The sequence below is a fragment of the Botryllus schlosseri genome, chromosome 10, assembly GCF_051294905.1.
Source record: "Botryllus schlosseri isolate E-star chromosome 10, Bs_hap1, whole genome shotgun sequence".
NCBI classification, from domain to species: Eukaryota; Metazoa; Chordata; class Ascidiacea; order Stolidobranchia; family Styelidae; genus Botryllus; species Botryllus schlosseri.
In genome coordinates, this window is record NC_137245.1 from 21,313,885 (window position 1) to 21,336,952 (window position 23,068).

Consider the following 23,068-nt stretch of genomic DNA (forward strand, 5'->3'; position numbering starts at 1 on the left):
TTCGGTTCTAGTTCTAGTCTCGACTATTGCGTCACGTGTTGTAGTGATGCGGGTGTATCTCGAGTCCTTCTGCCATGCGCTGCTTGCAAAGGTGCCCACTAGGGTTGTTCAAAATTTGCAAAATGTTTGGAATACTGCGTATCCATGGCTTATTATGTATATTGTTGTTAAAAAACAATAATGGGCCTGCAAGAAGCTCGCAGGAAAGTCGGTAACATTTGTCTAAATGCGTTTGAAAGTCGTTGGTGAAGAGTGGGCGGGCCAACGATAGCAGAGTTGCGAAAAGGCGGGCAATCACGAAAGCACGGTTCTTGATTGGGTAATCGGCTAAGCTTCAATGATTTCTGCAACAGCTGACTCGGATTCGGGTGCTTCGCTTTACTAAATTGAAAGTCTGCTTTGCTGAGGTCGAGTCTGTTGGTAGCAGCTGTGGTTCTGTACAAGCGCGTTGTGAGTTGATGAGTCATTAGTAGTACTGTAACACGTGTTCTTTGAATGCTTTACAGTCGAAAACAGTATAGTTTATGATTTGGAGCAACAATATTGCAGTCATGGCAGAGGGAAAACGGCTTAAGATTGTAACACATGCCGCAGCGAAGAACAAGATTTAAATCTGAGCAGTACCGTACTTGGTCGGATATACTTGCTCGAGATTACCTACTATACGAGAAGTAATGAGATACTTTCTGCATCAGAAAGAGCATTGTCCTCAGTCAACCCCTACTCATGAACTATGTAATGTGGTGGTGGATGATGTAATGGCAGTGTGGAATATGGCGAGGATTGCGACAATGCAGAAATCACATGTGATGCGATCACTTCAAAACCTGCACGAAAGATAGCGTGATCACATGGTATGTCCAGTTTGTCCACCTTAAGAAGAGCTCGAGCAGTCTTGACAGAAAACAGCAATTCAAGACTCTGACGAGCAGCAATGACAGTTGATAACTTCAAGCTACTCCTGACCAGAAAAGATTTCTTCACACGGGATGACTACAGACAATGTGTGACTGATGCGCTTGCTCTTCTCGGTGCAGGTAAAGATATACAACATCAAACTTGGTGCAACACACCTTGCAGGATGGATGGGCACAATTCTGTATGCTCAGAAGGTGCTCATGTGGGCTTATCAGTTACATTACAAATCTGAAGAAGTGGAACTACTGGATCGCTTCAATTTGTTTTTAGTTTACTTTTATATACCTGCATGTGTTGGCTCCAGACATGGGGTGATTACTTCATGAATGTAATCGATTGCGATTACGATTACTTCTGAATCACGCGATTACGATTACGATTACGATTACAGCAAAATCAGGAAGTAGTCGATTACGATTACGATTACATTGGAAAAGTAATCACGATTACTCACGATTACATTTATTTTGCATGGTAGTAGTTATATTGGAAGACAATACATGGATTGCGCTGAAAAGGCCTAATGATATAACAGCTGTCTTTACAAAATATGGGTCATTTCTCTGTTACGTCATAATGTACCCATTGCCCATTTTATAGAGGACGGTTTATCCCACACTACGTTTTGCATTCTTGCCAGGTCCATAACTGCCGCACCCCAAATTCTCCAATAGGGTGGGGAGAGTGGTTGGGGAGGGTACTCAAAAGTATTTCGTAAACCAACATAAATTATAAGCGTATGCTCGATAGATTTCATTAACTTGGAAATTCTCTTTGAGCGATTTAAATGTCTCTAGATAGCTTGATTTGAAAATGCATACGTCTCCCCCTCAAGAAATAAGGCTTGTATAATTCATAGTTATAGGCATTTCGGTGCCAGTCAATACCGCTCCTCGACACATCAGAAGACATGTGCAGTTTCGGCCAACATGAGACTCCACGAAGTGTGCTACTAAAGAAAGACATTGGCCGAAACTTGGATAATGTGTCCATTGTCAATAGCCGGGCTGTATGGGCGTCACTAACAGTCTATTCCTTTCAATCTGAGCTCACGATGCAAATGCCACCCGGGCACCCACAGAGGATTAGACATGAAAATTTGTGCGTGCGTCTCACGCAAGTTTGTATTTTATTTTGCTATGTTTGGGCCACTACAATCAATATCTTTTGGCTATATAACAGACCGGAGGTCACGAATTAACAACATACAATAAAGTAATTATTTCAAGATACCAGATGTTATAATTATGAATTACGCGCCCCCTGCTCTTCAGGTAAATCTTGCCATCGGGCGCTGAGATCGAATTAAAAACGCAATATAATGCAATTATCAATATTATTGATTAAATTCAATCTTCAACTTCAAAATGGACTACTCTATGGGAGCCCAAGACCAATGTTTGGGTGGGGGAAACTTTGCTGTTTTGATCCTGATTCTAGCTACAACCCACGCCAACATGGTATATAAGGCGATGGCTATGGCGGCAGGTCCAAATGTTCAATAAAGAATTGTGAAATAGCGATTGGCGCCCGTTTTGAGTAGAATAATATGAGAATACGAGAAAGTGAACTTAACATTCTGCCTTCAAATTGATGCAGATAATGTAATGCAAGCTTCCATTACGAAAACGGCAAAACAACGGCTCGGTTATGATATATATCAGCAGCTGTTGATTTTAATGCTTCGTTGTGGAAACCGTAATGTTTTATTTGACGAGTACAAAATTTCAAACCTTTGTCTGGTGTACGTTCGTACCATATAGGCCTACTGCTCGCCAAGCAGCACGGTTAAACTGCAATTAACTATAGAATTAGAACTATTACATTCAATAGTTTAACTAAGCAGAACCAAACATCAATACAAAAGTTGCTATTTGAACTTGGGCCGAGAGGTGATTAATTATCCTGTTGCGAAGTAGTGGTTTCTGAAATGTATTGATAACCCGATATACAGCACGGCGGGTTTTCTTACAATCACACTAATGTACATCGAATATCTATTTACTATGTGTGGACCTGGACACTTCCTACGCAAAGACGAGCAAAGCTAATAGGCTATCTCTGACGTAATAATGACCAGTGGCATTTCAAATCAGACGTTTACGCTCTGAATAACTGGTATAATACATCTTCCTTGTTCACGAGTGTTCAGTTTATGTCACAGTCCTTGTACGAATAAAAAGTAATCGTTCTTTCACAAAGAAATCGATTAAATATGGGAAGTAGTCGATTACGATTACGATTACTTCGGGATTTTTTCGAATGTAATCGATTGCGATTACGATTACTTGAAAATGCTGTAATCGTCGTAATCGATTACGATTACTAATCACGATTACCCCATGTCTGGTTGGCTCCAGCATCGGTCGTGATGCAGCCGGTAATAATGCCTGAGATTCACCAAGGGCATGTTGAGTTGCAAGGAACATGATGAACAAGTTTCCAAAGCTGCTTTACAAAAGCTTTTAAAGTATGACTGGTATATCGTGGAGGAAACCGCTGTATATGCCTTGTTTTCGCCGAGTGAAAGCATTTTGTAAATAGTGCTTTTTGCCTTCATTCAATCGTGAATAAAAAGTGTAATATGCGTTCGTTTATTGGTGAGACGTCGACTAGACATAACAAGTACTACTGAGATGTTGTCTACTGGTGGGAAATTTTTGAGTTTCACTCACTGTCATTAAGTTTTGATAAGGTCGAAGGTAGCAAGATGCATGCATCTAGTTTATTCATATCTCAACTAGCGAGAGCACTTGTGCAATACATAGCAACATTGGCTTACACACTCTGCAGGTAGATAATAACTTAGTGGGTTGCAATGTTGTACTATAGACTCTCGATGACAACATTAATAAAGGCAATATATCATGTCTGCAATGCCATCAACAGAAACGATTGCACAACAGCGGACAGAAATCGTTACCAGCAGTGTTCACAAAGTCGGTCTTTCAGCCAATCAGTAGCTTATTATTACCGGCTTCAACCAATCAAGATTATTGACTTCTGTTTGCCCGCCCACTTCATCGATGCCCTGCCCACTCGCCAACGGCTACTTTCAAACGCATTTAGACAAATCTTACCGGCTTTCCTGCGAACTTCTTTCAGGCCCATTATTGTTTTTTAACAATAATCTACAGAATAAGCCATGGATACGCAGTATTCCAAGCATTTTCCAAATTTTGAACAACCCTAGTGCCCACACTGCCCAGTGAAAGGCCCGATGAAGAATGAAAAGAGCGTCAAAGTCAGACGAAAGATCAAGATCGAACACCTTTACATCAGGCATTAATAGTTTTAATATCGGTAGGTCGATGTGGCATTGTGTCTTGTATAGCAGAGATGAGCGGATTTGAAATTTCTATGTCCTAATCCAATCCGAACCCGAACCTTCAAATCCTAATCCATAACTTTTTCATATTCAAGTCCATGTCCAACCCTAATCCGATTCCAACTGGAAATTCAGAAAAAATACTAATTTATGCAATGGAGGGATTCGAAAATTTTCCTTCACAACCAATGATTCACTTGATTCAAGATAACTTAGTAACCATAATTACATTAATACCTGATCTGAAAAAAATTTGTCGCCATTCGCCACACGACATTTCAATCTCCCAGAAAATCGGTAAATCCAATTCAAATCCTAATCCGTTCTGAAAAAAATGTATAATCCAAATCCGACAAAATTTCAGAAATCCTGTTTTTTCAAAACCTAATCCTAATCCATGCTCATCTCTGTTGTATAGGCATACCTGACTCCACATTCTGTGTCTTGAGCGGATGAAAACATGATGGTTGGTTGTATATCGTAAAATTACATTGACCGAAAACAATGTGGTCAGGATGTACGTACGGTTGTACCATGTACGTACAGGGTACACTGTTGAAATGTACTTATACTCAATATTCGACCTAAAACGGCACATGAGCCCTAACATGCCTCTTATGTAAATCTTTTAGGCCTATGAGGATGTCTGATTTCAAAGACTAATCCATCCCGTTTCGACACCTTTCTATCTCTTCACTGTATCACAGTCTTGGTGAAATCATCAATACACTGATGCTTATGAGCCCAATCTCGGAAATCTCAAATATACAACACTAGATGAAAGCGATTTTATTACTGTGCACATCCAATGGCGCGAAACCAAAGCTAATCTTCGAAACGCTGATTCAGAGATGGCAAAACGGATTGACTAGAACCGATAGGTAATTGTAGGTAAATGTCTCGACTGCGCTGCCGCCCGACATGCCGCTCATGTCAAACGGAGGATATTTTACAGGTAGCTCCATTTAGGAAATTGCTTCAATATCGAATATGCGACACCATTTGACCGGCGTGCCTCTTCTGAATGAAATTCTCCGAGGTAAAGTCCGGGTGAATTACGAAGTGGCTCTTGAACGGCGCTCTGACCGATTGAAAAAAGCTGACGTCACACTGCAATAAAACAACTTATTGTTAGCTTATTCATGGTCACTTGGTCAGTCATAGATACACAGGAAAATCAAGCGAAAACAAGCGCAAATTATTGCGTAGGCCGGAGGTGTTTGCCTACTCGCACCAATTAATCAAGTGGCTGTGTTATAAGACTACTTCTAGTTCAACTTGAAGACTTTTTAGGCAAAACTACTTGCTTTTTCTGTCTACTTGAAGAGTTTTTCACGGTAAACTATACGTATGATTTCTACTATATGGATTTGAAAAGTCGAAATAGAAATAGGACGTTTTCATTTTTGCCCTTGATGTATTTTTTTGGTTGAAGTTTGCACAATAGTTATGAGTGGAATTGTACGCGAAATGGCTCCAGTATCACAGCATCTAAATATATATTTGGATGTTGCACCTATTTGTACTATTATCAGTCGTAGTTTAATGCTTACGGCGTATTGTAATATCGAAACTGCGAAAAGCACTTAAGGTAGTATTGAAATCTCGTAAATCGCAGCTTCTACTGGAGTAAGTAGAGATTCACGGTGTTATACTGCAGCAACGCTGGCCACTTTTACCACCTATGACGCAGGCCTACTAGTAATTTCTTACACTAATTTATTCAGATTTGATAAATACCTTGTAATCATTCGAATCCTTTTTTCTGTGATCAGACGGGTAAGTGTGCATCGGGGAAACGAGGTATTTCTTATCGGGCTGCCTCCATTGGCTCTGGGTTACCCTGTGAAGCACCCTGTTTTTACTCCGCTGTCATTGGTATATAAATGCGATGAAGGCTACTGACTTTGCCACTCTATCTAGATATTCCTTGAGTTCCCTTTCTTCGGCCGGGTTGCCTTGCACTCGATGGTCCTGCCCCTTCAATCTGAATGACCGCTGGTCCCTGTGAGGGTACTGTGTGGCATTCGGTACTAGTCCTGTAAGGAAATACAGTTTAAGATCACATTGCTTAGGCCTAGGTGGGTGTCTGATTCCCAAGACTACTCCAAGTCCTTTCGACACCTTCCTATCTTTTCATTGTATCGCAATTCTGTGGTGTATTGAACTGATAAAAATTGCTAATAAACCGAATGTCAATTTGTCAGATAATTAAAAAAAATTAATGCAACGATTTTTGAGGTTTTTTCTACGATCACTGCTAGCGTACTTCAGAGCCAGCGTTATTGTTACCATAGTAGTACTACCAGTCGAGTAGTAAAATGCGATTTTCTCGAGCACTGTAATTATATGCCCGTCGCCACTGAAACTTAATTTATCAACGAGAATTATAGTTTCGATACTATTTTCCAATAGCTGTGGAAGCCTTGAAACCGTGATTGGCCGCAGCATACGAAACATATATAGTACAAAGCTACGAACATAACTGGAAATAACACATTTCACATGATCATCCCACAACATTGCCACAAAGTGCAATGAAATCTGCGCGGTCGAAAAAATACCTAAGTATCCTTAATGTGATGGATCACAGGCATTACAGTATATTCTTTGTGTTGGCGTAAAAGGTACGGTACATATTTGAACTTTGACATATTACGTTCTGTTATGACGACATAATGAGTGATACTCGATCGACACGAAACATAATACGTGATTGATCAGAATCACTGACGTACTCGATTTTGCGCAGTCCAAGTCGAGAGGTCGCATTCTTTTAGCAATTAATTGGAGATGGCTATATATATAAACTTAATAAAATACTGAGTGCATATTCGCAACTAGTGCAAACTGACTAAATAAGAAAGACACTGCAAATGTAGGAAGTTTCGACAAAATATCCAGTTCTGTTATGACGACATAATGAGTGATACTCGATCGACACGAAACATAATACGTGATTCAGAATCACTGACGTACTCGATTTTGCGCAGTCCAAGTCGAGAAGTCGCATTCTTTTAGCAATTAATTGGAGATGGCTATATATATAAACTTTATAAAATACTGAGTGCATATTCGCAACTAGTGCAAACTGACTAAATAAGAAAGACACTGCAAATGTAGGAAGTTTCGACAAAATATCCAGTTCCGTGACACACTGCGTGGGTATTTTAACCGCAGTTTAGACAATTTCACTCGTGAAAGTTACCCAAAAATCCCTAAACTACTTTCTCCTTTATAAATTCGAAAGTGTGGAGCCTAAGTAGTTTTATTTAAAGAGCTTTTAAGTAGAATTCAAGGTAGTCTAAAAACTTACCCACTTGAGCAAGTAGGAAAAGCCTACTTGAGTACTCCAAAAAGTGGAGGTACTTCATTACTGACCGCTTCGGGCGTATACCCCTATATTGGCAAACCCACATACCTAACATCGGTTTGATCGGAGCGCTTCCCGCGTTCCTTTGCTTGATTTGTTTCCGCCTCGGGTCGTTAAAATAAGGCGACCACGACGATCTGGGATCCCCAGCCTTGTCCACAGACGTAAGTTTTTCCGCCGGCACGCTCTTGGCTCGTAGTAGCAGATGGTACGCTTCTTGCGGAGACGGCGGTGTTGTGGGCGGTCCATCCCTAGGCTGCGCGGCGTGGTTCAGTAAGTCGTACACGACCTGCTTTTCTGGGGTTAACAGTGATAATTGCAGAGACGATATGTTCGGACGAGGTTTACAATATGCCAGATTTTTACCGTAATCGTTGGCTGCATCGGCCCAAGCTCTTAGTTTTTCTTGCATAGGTTGGTACATATTGGCGGCGGGACGATCCTTGTTGGTTGCTTGATTATAGTAAGTGTAGCCTTCGGTAGCTGGAGGCGCTGACAGGACTCTTTTGCTGTGGCTTGGTCTGCGTTGGTAACGATACGAATGTCTTGTGTTCAAGTTCAAGTTTATTCATAAAATTTCATCACTTCACAACATCACAAGACTGCAATACAATGAATGATAGGAAGATGACGAAACGACTAGGAGTAGCCTAGTCTTAAGACCAGACAAAATATAGGATTGTACCAATGCGAATAGGTTACTTTTCTTGTATAGCACAGCGAAAGGGCAGGACGAAGTTTAGTACTTCTACATCATGCATGGATTTGACGAGACGTAATTTTGATATCGAGCATTCGAATAACATTCAGTATGACCTCATACATAATAAGAATAAATAGCAAAGTTGCAGTGTGTTTCTTTCACACAATCAGAATGAAATTATTGCCAGTTACACTTACCAATATAAATATTTTGATGTTTATAAACCTTAACTACGACTATATAGCGCATCGTTATCAAGTCACTACGCCAAAAGATCGTTTCTATGAACAATGAACATGCGTAATAGCCTCTTGGTGCTGGGTACTTTCTATGCTGTAGTAAAACCAATATAGGTTTCAGAGTTTCGGTATAATAGTTTCGAAATAATATCTCCTGTTGATTAGTAGTTTATAAATTGAACAATAACTAACGAGCATTATACGAACAGATGATATTATTTGATTCCCACACAGAACGGGCCTGTTTTTCTAATGACTGCACACAGTACACAGTGCACAATTCCTTAAAGGTATAGCTGGGGCTACGTCAAAATTTGGGACAATGATCCGATCCGATGACTTACTTTGCGTATGAAAGCCTGGGTTTCGCCGGTACTGCTGACTTTACGCGCTGCCACTTCTTTGGTTGAGGTGTCGGTGTTCGAACCCGGTTCTTTTGTTCAATCTCTTGTCGTATCCGTATCGATCCTGTGTTAAAAATATCTTACTTTTGAATCGTCTTACTATTCAGGTCATTACCGGGATCGAGCTTGGAAAGGTCAAAACAACCGATTATATTTTTTATCAATTCAAGGTTAACGCATTAAGTTTCCAATTTTTTAATCAATATTTTTACCGAAAAAGAATAGACAATCGTGGGAGATTATTCACACTCACGTATACTTGGGAGCATTGAAAATAGTTCACACAAAGTAGTGCATAACTTATAGTAATTCTATGCTTGATATCATTCTTCTGCGTGAAGTATTGTCAATTCGATAACAATAGAGCCATCAAATTATCTGGTCAAGAATCTGTGTTCTAATAGTGACTATAAAAATTTCCCGCCGTTGGATGTAAATTGCACAATCGGCACGATGCAGATTTTTAATTAGTTACCTTGACATATAAATATAATCAACAGCAGAACGACATCACATGCTACTATGCAATCGATCAAAATATCTGTTTGAAAGTATCATCATGAAACCGTTCACAGACGAAAGAAGGATATCCCGTAAGACCACTGTCACATTCCGCACATTGTTACGTCACGAGTGATTTATCGCTGTGTTCGTGTTAATGTTAACCTAACCATAGCTATCATTGCTTCTTCGTTGTTTCCACACAGTCCCCATATCCGAGCAAGAAGCAAGATACCTAGTTTCTGTCCTGCTATCCGCGGCAATCGCACCACTGGATAAGTTGTCTTCCTAGCCGCGTCCATGATAACCTGCGATATCTGAGGTGGTCCGGGTACTGTCCGCCAAGTTACAATATCTTTATGGTCAGGGTGTATAATAAGAGATGCCGCCATACTTTATTTATTCAGCTTACAATATTTTAAATCTATGCAATTGCAATAGATCGTGGTTACATTGTTACGACTTCAGTCCAGATAGTACAGTAACTGCATAACATTCTGTTGGGGCCCATGTAGTCCAAAAAGGTGTTACCTCGTAAGGCCACAAATATTCAGCCGGAGCCAGGCGGTAGAAATATCATACTTGATTTAGATAGGTCTATAACTACTTTGCACGTGCTGACACATATCTATTTGGCAACATATATTTTGTGGAATTAGTCGACTTACCATATTAAACTCAAAGTAGTTCAACTCCAAAAAATCTTGGCAGATTAAGAATGAAGTTAGGGACTCAAGGATGAAGGTACCAGTCTCGCTCGAGAACACGACAATGTACAATTTCTGGTTTCCTCATATAAAACATATTCGACATAATGGAAATGTATAATTTTAGCCCCTGTTCCATTTGCGATGTGGAGCGATGCCGACATTTCAAATGCGAGTATCAATTCAGTGATATGGGACAGTTACATCCTTCTCAACAAGGCTGCTATATTATTACTGTTCCTTCTTCAAATTTGCTTGAAAATCACTTGGGGCTCAAAATTAATGCGAATCAGTGTCAGCAAACCACCCTTGTCTCCTCACGCTGTAGGCCTACATGCGTAAAATCGAAATATTTCCCATTGCATTTCCAAACAAGTTGAGGTGATCGCACGAAGCTGTTCACTGACTAAACTCGCTTACAGGAGCCTACCGACAAACTTCTCGATCTCGAGTCCTCAAAGGTGCTACATTGCGTCGATGCTGGCCATGGTTATCTATATTTCGTGGGACATAATCGACCTCACGAGAACTAAGTGGCTAATTTCGATACCTCCCAAAACGAGTTCAGTGTTTGCTAAACAACTCCTCAACACCGTATCCTATTATTGCATACGCACTTACCACCTAAGCGAAGGAATGAATTATCTACTCCATAATGGCTCCCCGGTGAGTGCTATTCATTGTGGAGTATCTGATTTCAAGATATAAAAAAAGCAATCGCATTCATTATGAGCGGGTGGATTCTTTGTCGTACAACAATGCCTAATCGGCCGAGAAGTGCCGTATCCACACAACGTCTTGCAAAAAGAATTCACGGAACCTTTTGTTTTACCGAGGTAGTTGACCGAGTCTGTATACAACCCGAGGGCGAAGGAGTCAAGGTTATAAGTCAGACAGGTGGCTAAATATCGGCACTGCGGAATGTGACATTTTGCAAATAGGTACAATTAATACAATACACATGTACAGATCTTGCAATGATTTTGTGGAACAATGCGCATTACAATCGTCAATTGTGTGTAATGCATATAAACTATTCAGAAACACAAATCCACACACAATACGTACACGTACATCTTAACTAATAAACCAATAAACTAATGTCGCGTAGGGATTCTGTCTACAAGTGTAAAGAAGGACATTTTTTCTTTGGAAAACTGAAAAACTTGGTCGATGATATCTATTCCAGGTATGCATGACGAGTTGCATTGTCAAAACTCTATCGTCTTTTGATGTGATGAATGAAAACTCAAAACAAAGATGCATGTCTATCCGTTACCATACTTTATATTTTGGTAAAATGATAAAGATGGTATTTATTTGCAAAAAACTTTTCAAGTATCAGTGGCACATGAATAGAGCGTACAAGGAGACGAGATGCTGAAGTTCCGGTACTATAGCTGTTCGCGGACAGACCACTGCCCGCGTGCTCACATCCTACGGCGCCCGAGTCTCAGCCAAATAGCGCCCCTTTCCGAAATTGCGTGATAGTAAATACAAACGTTACTTGATATCCAATAATGTCTACATTCGATCGATGTTAATGAATGGATTGTTACCTAAATGCGATCGCGCGCATCGGTGTGTGTATTGATTAAATTCCCATGGTGTTTGGTGTTTGATGTGAATTATTATCCGTTTGATAATACCACGGACTGTAATAATTCCCGTCTTGTATAACCATTGTACGGTACACTTACTATCTCTTTTGGTTTCGCCTTGAAGATCGGTAGGCGGGTTTCTTTCAATCGCAACTGACGAAGAGGGTCTGCTTAATTGGGTAGCTTGTTTTCCGGAAATTTCCAACTGGTTCTTGTAAGAGTCTCGGCGCGGAAGGTGGGATCGGTAGTAGTTTTCACTAGCTGCGTGGAAGAAGTGTTTTTTAACATTAATATTTTCGTAGAACTTGAACACAAAATTTTGCAGGCATTCCGAGTTCGCTATTGCAATAGAGCAGTGGTTCTTAACCGTGCCTCCAGCGCCCCCCAAGGGGCGCTAGCGATTTTGAAGGGGGCGGAAACGCTCAGGGGGCGATATGGGGGGCGCTGGGCTCAGGGGGGCGCTGGAGAAAAATGGCTGCGCAGTAGATGATGCGGTGGTAGGACATATCCCTAATGAGTATTCAGAGCAAATTAATACCGAAAACTTCGACATATAGGTTTAATTGTCCATGGGCACCTAAATGACTGGCACCGAATGTTCCTGTCTTGGCAATCTGAACCCCAGAAGACGAATTCCATCTGGCAGGGAAAAATTACATACCAGTGAAGAAATCCCAATTTGAAATCGTGTGCGTCTTTTAGTTTAGTACGATTGGGCGACACGCATATCCAAAGCTAGATATTCCTGTTGGGCGATATCCCTGTTGGGTGATTCTATATTTTTTTGATATAGCAGACAGGAGGTCACGAAATAACATCATGCAACGAAGTCATACCAACGGGTTCGCCCGCCCGAATATGTTTAATTATTAGTTACGGGCCCTACAGTTTCCAAGACACCTCACAATGTTCGCTCTACGTTTTGACGAGTCTGCGCACACTCAACAACTCAATGCGCAGACCCTTGGACAACAGTGCGTAACGACTAAAAAGAGGTCATAACTTCGGATTTGTTGTGCGCAACGTAGATTTTCTGTGCGCAGAGACCGTGACAGCACTGCGCACGTGCGCAGCTTAGAGGGAACATTGCACCTCACTCAGCTCTAACGGTAAATCTATGGTAACGTGAGCAGAGAGGACAAGAAATTGATTACAATATATATGCAATTCCTGATCTTACTGACCGATTTTATCATGAATTATCGGAAGTTTTCGCGCTTCGCACTGGCTCGCTAAACAGTACAGCTGATTTCGTGGCTAGAGCGAACAACGTGATGGGGGGCGGTCGGTTTATCACCCTATGGGAGCCCAAGACCCAAGTTTTTTCGGGGGGCCTGACTAAATGCCGTTTTGTTCCTGCCAACGGGTATACGTCCGAAGATGTATAATTATTATTGAGGGGTCCTACCTTTTCAATCACACATCACTCAGCTCTACCGGTAAATCTGTTTACGTGAGCAGAGAGAGGATAAAAATTGATATTGATATACATGCAATTCACGATCATATTCACCAATTCAATCATTAATTATTGAAATTTTTCGCGCTTCGCGCATCTAGGCGAGAATAGTTGGATCAATAAATGGACACTTAATGTAGATGACTAGTATCAGCAAATAGCGGATAGCCGAAGGAGGGTCTGGGGGCTAAGCCCCCCGGAAGTCTGGCTTATCACCCGATGGGGAGCCCAAGACCAACGTTTTTTTTTTGGGGGGGGGGGCTGAGGAAGTGCTGTTACGGCCCTGGTAACGAATTAATTGTACCTACGGGGCGGGCACGCCCGAATATGTTTAATTAAAAATTACGTGCCCTCCTACCCATACAACAGCTCACTCAGCGCTACTGGTAAATCTGATTACGTGGGCTGAGAGGATAAAAAGTTTATAGCTACTTATATATGTAATTACCACCTATTCATTCATGCATTATAGAAAATTTTGGTACCTTAGGGCGACAAGGCCACACAAACTTTGCCTACCATCGAAATCACGCTACGGCGTTCTTGGGGCCGAAGCCCTCAGAAATTTGGTTTATCACGCTATGGGTGCGCAAGGCAATCGTTTTAAGGGGGTTCGACGAAATGCTGTTACGGCCCTCCCTCTTGGTCATTGTCTTAATTACATTCCTCACAATATGAGGTTGGGGGGCGCTGGAGGAAAAAAGGTTAAGAACCACTGCAATAGAGCATCTAGTTTTTAATATTTCCGGATTCAGAGGGGCTTGATCAAAGTTATATTTTTATGATATTTTACCGGCGTATATCTATTCACCGCCGGTGTCTCTTTTTCTGCACTACATAATGTACGTTTATGGTTTGGGTTTTGTGGTTGAAAGGAATTGTTGAATTTCTCCGTTATAGCGAAGACATCAAAAAATTGTGCAACATTTTATAATCACATTAGCCGAAATGGCAAAAACGTTTTTTCAGGCATATCGGAGGTGGTCGGTGACGAAGTAGAAAGTATAGTGTTTGGATACTGGATAGTGTTGCGTCATATTTATACGAGAATTTGCCTCAACAAGCTGGCCAGTGTATCTCCGTACTTGGACTCTTTTCGAACCTGCCATTTTCCTCATCTACCTAGAAGTAGTTTTAACGAAGATTGAAAATAAGGCTACAGCTACTTTTGCTTAAGAATAAATTCGAGGCATTCCTTGCTCTTGAGTGACATCACGATTACTTAAAACCGAACTACAGTGAATTTATATTATCGCAGTCATCTGCACAGCGCCATCTAACGATGTAATGATTTCACATGTGATTGATCTCATCATTACCCTTGGCGAAATACGCATTTTCAATTCAGATATTTTACGTTAACCACAATTCTAATGCAATTTTTTCGCTGGAAATCCAACTTACTTTTTGGGGTCAGGATGATCCTTGGCTGCAAATCGTCGTCGTTTTCAGGCAGACGGAATTGCGGTGGTGGAAATCGTGCTGATGCCCCCGAATTTGAGCGAGTTTGACGAATTTCTTCAACGTATTCCCTGACCGCTTGTCGGACTCGTTTTTGTAACGCGATACCGTCGTCGATTTTAGTAGGCAGTAAGAAATCCTGCAAATGAACAATACATCCGTACCATAGAAAAGACTATAGTGGTGCTTTCATACTATATTTAGGGCTGTACACAATGGTTCGAGTGAGAGTCAGAGATGATATTTTCCAGTACTGAAATTATACGCTCCTTACGGCTAAGAATTAATTTAGCAACGAGAATTATAGTCTCGATACTATTCAACACAGTGGAAACCTGTAGACCTCGTTTAGCCGTATCACAGCATACTAAACATTTAGTACAGAGCTACGCATATTACGGCAGATGACATAATGTGAAGTCATGATCAGCCCAGAGCGTTATCACATAGTTCCATCAAATAGGTATGACCACTGAGTCGTATGACCGAAGAAGTACCATGCAATCTCCAATATGATGTAAACATGACATTGTAATATTTTTCGGTCGCATAAAAGGCACATATTTGAACTTTTCACAGCATTCATGCTATTGTGACGTCATAATGAGTGATACTCGAACACTCGACTCGACGCCTAATTATAGATAACTAACCTACGGAGGTTAGTTATCTATAGCCTAATACAGATAGACTGACAGACAGTTATTGTTTCGTCAAACATGAAATACTCCATTTAGAATCGAATCACGTTACTTTATTTTACCCGGCCCTAACTATATTCATTATAGTCAGCAGAAGTGGTCGATATTAGCGAAGTAAACTACATTCTCTGAATATACTTATCATCACTTTTACTTCTGATTATATCGACAATGGCCATGGTATCCGTATAGGCGTGCTGTGATGTCTATATCGAATACTGCACCTCAAGAGAAAAAAATCTCGTACAAGTCTTGCTCAGATAGCTGCGTTACAATGGTAGAAATACAAACAATTTCTACTGAATAAATACTATAGACCTTTAGTTTGCAAGACCCCGACCTGACATATCGATTTCGCCTTCCGACAAATGCCCTTTTTTCACCTGTCCTTGAAATGATGATGAAAAGATGAAATTTTTAGCAATAAATTGAATTGAATTGCTAAATCATTGCTAAGCAAATTCATTAATTCTTGTATGATTCCCTGTTGTGAACCCTAAGTCTTTTTTCCGGAGATGAACGGATTTCACATTTCCAAATCATGTTTCGAATTGAAATTCAAATAAAGGTCCAGAATTTATTTTGTATATTCCGATCTGGCAATAACTTGGATTTATTCAAAATTCCAATAAATGCAAAAATCATGAATCCAAATCTACGCGTCACAAAAGCGACGTGCAGTATAGTCCCATCCTGATTTTAATAACATTTCTGCACAATCTTGTCACAAGTACATATACGCCGCTTCATGACGATTGTAACGCGATAATCGCATCGGCAGCGCATCAGCGCACCTGTTCTTCAGCGCAGCGACAAGGTTGCGCAAACCCTGTGACATCTGTTTATATTTCAACATCTAATATTTATTCCATTTTCACGACAACACTACCCCCACCGTGTATTCGCCACACAGTTTACGGTGTACAGCGGATAAAGTACAGTTACCCTCGCCGCCACCTACCTAGAATAAATACATTTACTCAAGTATCATAGCGCACGAAATATGCTTATGTTGATACAGTTTTTGTGTTCCTTTATTGCTTTTGGAATATAACATAAGCGTGACATGATGGCGAAGTGTTCAGTGATCCCCCCTGCGTTGCATGTTCGTTCTTACACTCGGGGCGGTACGAATTTGGATTACTTGCATAGCTGCCGTAAGGGAACACTTTCCAAGTCTCGATTATGCTCAGACAATGGCGCCATGACAACGTGAACGACCCTTATGTTCCGTTTGTTTAAACAATTTCGACAGGACCGGCGGAATACAAAATCGCTTTACCGATTGACAGATTTTATTCTGCCAATATCGGATGATAACATCACGTCTGTTTAGCCAACACGGCAGCCCTATTCATTACTGTCTCACATAAAGAATCGGAGATATTTATGTACATCCTGAAAAGACATCGTGTAGAAATCGGAACAGAGTCGATGTAACGAACCGTGCCTATACTTATAGTTTCTTGGTCTGGCATATGATCCCATTGGCGACATATTCGACTTCGATACACTTACAAGATATCGGCGTATTGTAGGATTATTTCGATGTATTGTGTTACTGAAGTAGAACAGTTACGGTCCGTAATAATAATATGTGACATGTGTTTCCGATTGTCATGAGCTATTCATATCCAGGTTTTGTCGTCTTACCTTGTTCGGATGCGGCCTGTTTCTTCTTAATCGGATTGGAGCTCTTCTGAAATTATGTCCAGTACCTACACGGGATCGGAATTCATCCTTGTACGCCGAGACGGCAGCCATCTGGCTTGGAAACAGACTACAGGCCATTGAAATAAACTCGTGGCAATCCCCACGTTTCAACCTATCAGTACAGATTACTAATTGTAAGCTATGGAAAAGAATTCACATTTTTTAATGATAAAGCCATAAAAACACGCAAATTTTATACCTCACGCAATGTGAAGACTTTTTGTATGTATCATGTGTGTCATACATGAATTCTCTCCCCAAACGTACTGCCTAAAGTACTGCAGCCAATGTCTAAGTAGATGCTGTATACTTACAGCGGCGATACGTGTGGATTGTAGCGAATTATTTACATCTTGTCATTCGTGATGGTACTCTGCTCCGTATTGTCTGGCTATTATACCATCCGTTTAAACTACAATATTTACTTATTATGAAAGCTATTGTGCGCTTTCGATGATTGAGAGTAAACATTTGTATTTCGCGACCAAGCGCCTAAATTCTCTTTACCATCCTGTCTGGCATAGAAGATGCGTGTAAGAGATGACGAAGTTACATTTTCTGACTTCATAGATTTTGTACCAGTATATTCATTAGGTGAAATTTTTGTACGATGTAACTGCCTATCGAGCAATGCGAAGAGTATCAACAACATTCCGTTCAATAGTATATATAATTCTCTTTGATATCTTCATCTTCATATACTCCGAGATCAATCAGCTGCTCTGACATCACGTTGAATGAAAGTTGCGTATCAATGAACTGTAGTCTTGATGTCAGCTGTATATTGCTGACACTCTATTATGCGTACTGTATAATGTTAACTATCAAACAAAACTGACAATATAGCGTCTTCGCCCTGCCTCAATATTTGCTGCGATTGTACGTAGCCTTGCCACGCGAAACATTAATTGAATTGGTCGCCTCGCCGAAGTGCCAGAAGTTTTTCTAATTGAGGACACAAAAAGTTGAATAAACACAGACGACAATAGGCTTGAACAATGCGCTAGTAGACGGGTCGGAAAGTGCTTGAGCTCGATGGCCGATGACACGCTCTCAAAATAACTTGATTAAATATTCGGCGGAGGGGGATTATCTGTGCGAGACACTTTTTTGTAGATAGTGTTAAATCCATTACAATATGACTATTGAAGTACCGTAAAACCTTGTTTTTCAACTACTGACTATGTAGTATGCATCGAACCGCGAGGTATATTAGCTGTATTAGCTGCTGTACATTTATTCCCTTACGGTGCTCCTATTCTGACACGAAGCATCCTCAGAATTTGCCTTATGCTACAAGGAAAAAATCGCTAACGCCTAGATATCCCAAGGGTGAGCCTTTCTATCCGAAAACCAAGCCATTGCTTAAGATTAGTTTCGGAAATTGATAAACCGCCATCTAAATGGAATCAACTCAGGTGTCCTCCTCATCGCAAACCTCACTGCCTTAGCAGTGTTTCGAAAAGCCCAGAGTATTGGTGAGCCTCAGGGATATATAGAACTCCGGGATGGCTGACTGCGTCAATTGCGTCATCGCCGTATTACCTAAGTAGGTCCCGATTCGCGAATTCAGTTTTGATGCACGTTCTGGTCAGCAGCTTCATCTATCTGTAATTTTGAGTCTTTAAGAGCGGTAGAGGCATTTAATATCCATGTTTATGTTTTTTTTATAAAGCTAGAGGTTAACCAGGTTATGAGATGTTCAGGTAGTCTGAAACTTTGCGGTATTGGCCTTATTCCTTCAGCAGCAATTTACCGGTATACTCGCCTTCGGAATATCTCTGCTTCTGTAGTATCTTATGTAACATGTTTTGCTGCGTTAATAATCGTGAGAAGATAACAAAATGTACAATAATTTCCAAGTTGACATTGATATCAGCATTAGGATTTCGATTACGCCTTGCGGTATGTTTTTCATTTACGGTATGTTATGCGAATGTATGTCACCATCCAAGGCTGTACATTGTACTAGTACAAGTGTACATTTACACTGTGCCGTGTCAACTATGAAGGCGACCGTTAGGAGGGACTTCGTCTGTTAAGATCTTGTGCTAATATGTGAATATGCAGGTTGTGCTGGTATTGCAGGCTTACCGGTATTCCAGATCATTGCTGGATTATTCCTAGTATAAGAATTGGAGCCACTGAGTACACTACCGGTGTGCAAGATTCAAGAGGCATTTCAATTAAGGATAACCAACCATTTGAATCTAATACAAAAACAACATGTCAAGGTCGTTGCAGTTGTAAGTGTCCATAACAACTGGTGAATCCAATCTCTTGTTACAGATACTATTCATCAGTTACATGACTGGTAAAACAAGGCAGGCATATGTTTGTTAATGAACGGAGCCTTAATGCTACAGTACTGGAATTATACTTCAACAGAAGTGCACTGTTGTGAACTGCCAACGGCTGACTCCCAGAATATGGCCATGACATTTGTTGACCATTGGCTCTTACTGAAGCCGTGAAGATGCCCACTCCCTTGAATGGATAAGCCAGCACAATCGTCAGGACACGATACGACCCTGAGATACGGCCTGCCTGTCTTTACCATATAAACACTTATAGCCTATAGGCTATAGGCCTGTACGACGAAGGAAGAGAAAACTCTGAAGATTGCTTTCAATTTGCAAGGTTTCGTCAAATCGTCGCAATAACGCATGGAGCTCTCCTCAGTCGGCCCAAGGTAAGTTTGGCTGATTCTAGTGATACATTATTAAATGAGCTATTTACATTAATCCTGATGTGGCTAGAGTAGTCTGCACTCTGCATTGCTACTTAAGTAACAGTCGTATTCCCGGGCGTACTGGTATTTAAACTTCCTCAAGTAGCTGTAGAAAGTGAAATGCCTGCAGGGTACTCAAGTTTGGAGATGGCTGCTTAAAAATTACAAGATGTATCTTCGAAAATAGGCAACACCTACTTGAGTACTGCAATGAAGTAGAAGTTCTTCACTACTGACCAACTCTGCATACATCTATATTCTATATATATTCTTAAGGTGAATTTGTGTCTCTAAATACATCATTTGTTCATTTTTGTTGCAGATTCCAGAAAAACAAACGCAATGTTCCAGCATTTGCATCACGTCAACAGTGGATATCCTGATATATTATACTGGGCACATCCCATTGAAATCTTGGCAAAGATGGCCACAATCTGAATATTTGGATCTCCTGCCTCCTCACCGAGATGTTTTTTGACATGGAATCATCTATCGCTCTATCGGAAAATCTGCAAGACAATGATACTGAATATTTCTTAACTGATAAATGGCATGAAGGGCTTCAGGAGGCCCATTCTTGATGTACCGTTAAGCCATGGTGGTAATTTCTTCACTGCGGTCATGAAACTATTTCTCGGTGAACAAAATATCAGCTGAATTCAACAACTGGGTCTACCGAATGCTTCTTAAATTGATAATGATATGTACCGAACTTCTACCCTTGAGGCTGCATTTGAACCTGAAGAGAAGTATCAATGATGTGTTGATTTCTTGATCAACTTTCATTGAGTGACATAGAAGATGACAATGCTGCTATCACAATTTCGAGTCCTTACAGGCCGTGCTATCTTTTCGTTATTATAAATGCTTCATGGTAGGGGTGCATTTATAACAAACGGTGTTTGAAACACCATGTTTAAAACATGCTTTAAACAGTGTTTTAAACAGAGGCCCTTTGAAAAAAATTCTTTTTATGTTGTAAAATTATGCCATAATTGTGTAAATACTTTCCAAAATACGTGTTGTATGAGCCTACGGACGATTACCACCCGATATAGCCGACTAATATCGATGTGGGATGGCTGGAACCCTCAAAATAGTCGGTTCAACAGCAATAGCACAGATATTTCGTCAAAGGAGCTATATCTACACTATATTTTCAATTGTCAATGTCAATCCAATATGACGTCACTATTGAATATTCTTGACGTCATGGCTTAAAAAAAGTATGTTTTATACAAGGTCCTGGTTTTAAACATGTTTGTTTTAAATGCAACCCTATACTCCATGGTAATTGTCGATTAACGCGAATTGAAACGGTTGATTTAATCAATCCTATAACCCCCCCCTCCCAGCTGCAAGGATTCCGACAATGGCTTGTAAATAGGTAGAAGACGCTGATATTATTCGTTATTCACTCTGTTATTTATGGCCTGATGCAGATTATATGTGTAGAAATTAAACACATTCCTGATTTACTGAAATTCAGAGTTGTCATAGTTTACTTGGTTGGCTACACAGCAGTGTCATACTTTACTAGGTTGGCCATACAGCAGTAAGGTTGTGATCTGGGAAGAATGTCTAGCTTACTCACCAACTATTCTGCAAAAGGTTGAGGATCATTATTCTAGAAACAGCTGTATCGCTAGATTGCATAAAAGTGGATATTTCGAGGCAGATTGCAGGTAACTTTCTGGACCTACTTAGGTAAAGGCTAAAATGAAGTCAGCCATCCCGGAGTTCTATATATCCCTGGTGAGCCTAGTCAAAAAAGTCGGCAGTAAAGGCCAAGTTTCGGGCGCATGGAAAGCGAGAGAGACTGATGGTGGGAGAGCGCGTGCAGTGCGTGGAAGTCGTCCGTAATATGACGAAAGACATTTTAAAGACATCTGACGTTACTGAAATTACTGTATTGTGCGCAGATGACCTTGCAGGCCAGTGGTCGGTAACCTTTTTTGTCCGAAGAGTAATATTGGCCCTATTTTTTCCATCTCACATCCCAAAGAGCCATACATGCCAATCAACTGTTACGTCACAATTAAAAATTCGTCATGTCATGGTAGCTGTAATTCGAACTCACTGCATGGGATTCCTCGTGTGCGCCATATTTTCTCTCTAAAAACTGGTACCGTATGTATTGTTCGAAAAAAAAGCTCGAAAAGAGAGGTAAGACGCAGACGGGCCAAGCCTCGCCACTGATAACGCAGTTCATCGTAAGTAGCTTAAAAGTTATTGTAACTGATATTAATCGAATGTAACTGTCACACTCATTCCGATAATTTGAATACTTATCGACTTCTCAATTGTCAAGGTATTCGGCGGTAACATAACGTTGCGCTGCACGCATACATTTTATCGCCGGTACTACAGAGCTACGTACCAATCAAGAACGTGGATAGCAATGGCGTTGTTTGTAATTCGAATTTGTAATTGTGAATGTCATGTCCACGGCAGTTCATTTCGCGCCATAGATCAGGAAGACAATGTGTATTTGAAAACTGCGTTTTGAAATGGTCGTCACCATTTCTTTTTCTATACTATCTTCTTTACTTCATTCAGTGTGCATGCCTCCTCTTTACATCGCCTAGGCCAGGGGTCGGCAACCTTTTTCTGGTCGCGGGCCAAATTTCGGGTGTAAAACTTTTTGGCGGGCCGGATTTTTTCTTAGTACTATATTTTACGCTCACTTCGGTATATTATCCTACATTGCTGCAATCTCAATCATACCAATCAGAAGACACACGCAGCTTGCTTTGTGAAAGGTTTTCAACTTCTGGTAACAAGTCAGATGAAACAAGAATCAGAGCCTATTCAAAATGGATAAATTTCGTATCACAGTTACAAATGTAGTGTTGGTAATAGGTTTTCTCTCCTCCAGTATAGGAAAGTGAGCATAATTTTCTTTGTACTGTTGACATTTCCAGAGTCACGGATTTGTTTTGAATGCGCCTCAACATCTCATGTATTTAGTTGTTTTCCCCCTGAAGTTGCAAATTCAATTTGTTCAGATGTGAGGTTAAATGTACCAGGAAAGCAAGATGAGATACCCATTTTCGATTACAAGATTATGAGTCGGCGATATTTGTGTTTTCGAGGAAAGTTGCTATTTCATTTCTCAATTCATACACTCGTTTAAGCATAGCTGCTCGACTTAATGAGCGAACATGACAGATATAGGCCTGCATGACATCGCCATATTGATTCTCTGCTTCTAGTAACACCTGGCGTA

At 40.6% G+C, this 23,068-nt stretch overlaps 1 protein-coding gene across 1 annotated transcript; it reads right to left on the reverse strand.

Annotated features, from left to right (window-relative positions):
• Positions 1–5,019: 5,019 nt before the first annotated feature.
• Positions 5,020–17,266, reverse strand: LOC145448113 (uncharacterized). The gene is made up of 9 exons (XM_080326436.1): positions 17,049–17,266; positions 14,638–14,833; positions 11,874–12,035; positions 8,906–9,029; positions 7,986–8,140; positions 7,668–7,916; positions 6,153–6,285; positions 5,987–6,089; positions 5,020–5,356 (listed from the first exon to the last, which is right to left on the reverse strand). The coding sequence occupies exons 1-9, from the start codon at positions 17,184–17,186 to the stop codon at positions 5,225–5,227; spliced, it is 1,392 nt and encodes a 463-aa protein (XP_080182562.1). The 5' UTR covers positions 17,187–17,266; the 3' UTR covers positions 5,020–5,224.
• Between the last annotated feature and the right edge of the window lie 5,802 nt (positions 17,267–23,068).